Below are 3878 nucleotides of genomic sequence, written 5' to 3' on the forward strand. Positions count from 1 at the left end.
CTTTCGACGTTTGGTGATGAAACTGGATTTTCCAAAAATATGTTTATAACAGATTTACAATTGCATAAGTTATAATAAACACATGAAAAACTTACACGAGTCCTCTCCTGTGACATTCAAGATGGGTTGTATGGTAACTCTTAATCAGCTTTAATGGGATTCTCATTTTGGAAAAAGAAAGGCAGCATTTATAACCTTGGCTGACTGCAGGAAAAATGCAAAGGTTAAAAATGTAAGTTTATAATTCAGTTAATTCAACATCATACTGTATGAATATATGTACATTTAATGATTTATGCTTATTAAATATCCAGTTTTGTATCATTATTATTTAAGAACATTAAAGACAAAGATGAAAGAAACGCACATTGAGAATGATCCGCTGAGTAGAGAGCGAAAAGTGTGAGAAAGGTGATGAAGATCATGTTGGGCTCGTTCTCTTTGTGCTTGCATATGATCATCTCACCTTTATCCGCCGTATTTGTATACGCATACATATAGCTTAAAGCAGGAAATGGTTAACTTTATCTATTTGTGTTGGTAAAGTAGTGGTTAAGTGAGAGTTTTTAGTGTTGTTGGTTGGGTGGCCCAGTCACGATGGCAACAGAAATCCAGTTGCTTTAACACCTCTAGCTTCTTTAAATTGTTCAGTTTTTAAGACGTCTAAAACTAAAAGGAATTTATGTGTGCCAGAATGTTTTGTATTAGGATTGAACTTTTTTACCCAAGAGCTTATGCTTATGATTGTAAAGAGTGCAAATATAAAACAACTATGTGAGCTTTACTCCCTTAAATGTGGATTTATTTATTTTTTTACAATTGCTTACACATTAATAGTGATACTTGAGGCTCATTTTGTGAAACTACTAATCTTCTGACTAATTCTGCAAAACTGCAATCTTTGCAAAACTAAACTCAGTTCTACACACAATTCAAAACTAGAAGCATTTGTGTAATGGAGTGGCTCAGAGATAACAGATTTTTGTAGCCTAACTCGGAAGTAAGTGCCGTGCTGGTTCCCTCGACCGAAAGCCTATGCATTTTTCCAAGAAACTTTTGGAAGATCGCAAAAATAAGATCTGTGAATTAACAAATGTTCGTGATGTTTATACGTTTTGTCTATCAAAATCATCTTTACAGATTTACACAATATTTGCTAAAAATAAGCCTAAATACAATCGGCAGCAGTAAAAAGCTAACATGATGCTATAAACAAACTAAACTATGGTTGCTCGATATCAACGTCACTACCAATAATCCCCCAACTTTATTAAAATCTTGTTCCCTGGTAAGTAATCACCCCGTGAATGAATCCCCAACAATGAATTTAGACATTCATGCCCATGTTGCAATATGTGTGAGATTTATATGCGCGATGACATCTAACATCCCCCCCAAAGGATGTAGTCGCCTTTAGCAACTTGCTAGCACAATAAAAGTTTAAACACAATAAAAGTTTAAAAAATAACGAGCGGGTTATAACTGTTGTGTTTTATGTCATAGATTAAAACGTGAAAATATTTAGAGGTTTTGTTAACCACAGATCTTATTTCAGGCGATTGACCCATTCAAAAAACGCATAGACTTTGGGGCCATGGAACCAGAAGTCTTAAAATGCTAATTCGCTTCCGGGGTTTGCATACAAAAATACGTCATCTCTGCGGTACTCAATTGGGTTGGGGACAATACTGATATTAAAAATTCTACACTCATTTACAAACCACAAGGGTGCTTCTCAATTCTTATTTGTGCATCCTTGCTTCCTTTTCTTACATCGTAGCTCCATCGTAGTGAGGTAAGGTGTTGGTTAGCTATCTCCTAAAATATTTACGACTTCTTTTGATATCAGGTTATAAATACTGTATATAAATGTACATACACACGCAGTTTGTGTACTGAAATTAGACACGAAAAAATGAGGAAATTCGTGTCTATGAACACGATTTAATAGATTCCAAATATCTATGCCACGAACTGCCTTGAGACGGGGTTGCAACACTGCAACTTGCGTAAAAAAAGATGGTAGTGAATTACATTTGTCCTGTTTGTGTGTAGTTTACTTTATATATGGCTAATCGTTTGATAAAGTTACTATGCAAAACAGGAGTTTTTAATGAAGTGTTTGCTTTTGCAAGAGATGTGTGACATTTTGTGGTTTTGTGTGTGGGGAAAAAAGCTGTGGTTTAAAAATATAAAAAAACACGAGAAGTAAATGTAATAGGTATTATCAGGCATCAGATCATTTCAGAGCCTACCGTAAAAAGTTACTAGCAGAAGACTGTAATAGCATTGTTAGGCTACATATGTTTTTATAAGTCAGTAAGGTTTGGCAGTTGTATTGTTGTGAATGTGAGAATAATAAATGTCAACCTGTTTCTCTTTGTCGTTTTAGTTCTCTTCATGTTTTATTCTCTGTCAGGATAAAATCAATGCAGAGAATACCGCCCATGTGAAATGACCAGAAATTAAAACTCACTTTAGTCTTGATCTGTCTATATGAAAAATGCACATTCTCCCACTGATGATTAGACAATCAATTAATGTGAAAGTTAAAAACAAACGATTTTGCAGAACGTTAGCTTTGGTTGGTGTAACTTAAATTTGCATTTTTATCATGTCAATTTTAATTCGTTCACAACAATTAATTTGACATCAAACAATTATTCCGATTTTCTTGCAGTACCGCTGTGGACCACCTAGGGGCCTCAGAGCCCTTTTTGTCATGGTGAAATTTTGTTGCTGCTACTAAGATTGATAAGTGATTAAAATGATTATTTATTTGACAATTAAAAATATGACTGAAATCGTAATGTTTTTTATATTGTTTATTGGTGAAACAGTAGTTATGTAAAAATGTAAACAGGTTTTGATTAAATGTAAAAAAAGAGCTTAAATATACTTTGAATATATTTTAACATGTTCAAAACCGTTTAACAAGTACCTGCATTTTTCTTTTTCAATAAAGCTTACAAATTTGTCTATTGTAAAGACGTTTAAAAGCATGAAGCGGTTCACATTTTAAGCACTGTCCCCAGAGCTGTCCGCTGATGTCTCTTTCAGGGTGCGATTGTCCACCAGATTCTTCAGTCTCTGGACCCATCTCTCATTCGGGTCAGCACAGATCTCATTTAGAGCTTTGGTGATGAAACTGTATTTTTAAAAAGATGATATATCTTTATTTTACATGGCAGATATATAATTGCTATAGATTCTAATGAACACAAAACAAAAACTTACATGATTCCACCCCTGTGGCATTCAAGATGGGTTGTATGGTAACTCTCAATCTGCTTTAATGGGATTCTCACATTGGAAAACGAAAAGCAGCATTTATCAGGAGCTTGGCTGACTGCAGGAAAAATAAAGAGGTACAATTATGTTAGTTTACTGAATGTTATTTTTTTATATTCTAACAACTTTAAAATAATTAAAAAATAACATTTAAGGAAAAAGATGAATTGATATAGATTAAGATAAAGACGCACATTGGGTGCTTGCCAGTGAGCAGAGGGCGAAGAGAGCGAGACAGGCGATGAAGATGCAGTGTGGTCTCATGTTTGTCGGTGTCGTTGTTGATCAGTGGATCTTGATGTGCTGTCGGTGACTGATCGTCTTGGGTATGATCACCTCACAGATTCTGTCCGCTTTATATTGTGTGCGGCCACTTGTGGGGCTGTACTTCTTCCACTACAGAAACTTCTGGGGTTCGGTCCAACGAGGAACAAGTGACATCACAGACCTGGGGAAAAAACGTTTTGTGGTCTACAGAGGTAGTACGTCCTGTACCCCTCCCCATTTCTGTGAACCTGACTAAATTGCTGACAAAGGTAACCTTTCAAACGTGGCTGATTTGTGTTTGTCACATCATAGCTGTTTGG

The 3878-nt window shown here is 35.3% G+C and overlaps 1 protein-coding gene across 1 annotated transcript; it reads right to left on the reverse strand.

Annotated features, from left to right (window-relative positions):
- Window positions 1–2801: 2801 nt before the first annotated feature.
- On the reverse strand, window positions 2802–3677 carry LOC130566176 (C-C motif chemokine 13-like). The gene is made up of 3 exons (XM_057353458.1): window positions 3486–3677; window positions 3238–3349; window positions 2802–3148 (listed from the first exon to the last, which is right to left on the reverse strand). The coding sequence occupies exons 1-3, from the start codon at window positions 3553–3555 to the stop codon at window positions 3019–3021; spliced, it is 312 nt and encodes a 103-aa protein (XP_057209441.1). The 5' UTR covers window positions 3556–3677; the 3' UTR covers window positions 2802–3018.
- Between the last annotated feature and the right edge of the window lie 201 nt (window positions 3678–3878).

The sequence above is a fragment of the Triplophysa rosa genome, linkage group LG15, assembly GCF_024868665.1.
Source record: "Triplophysa rosa linkage group LG15, Trosa_1v2, whole genome shotgun sequence".
Lineage (NCBI taxonomy): Eukaryota > Metazoa > Chordata > Actinopteri > Cypriniformes > Nemacheilidae > Triplophysa > Triplophysa rosa.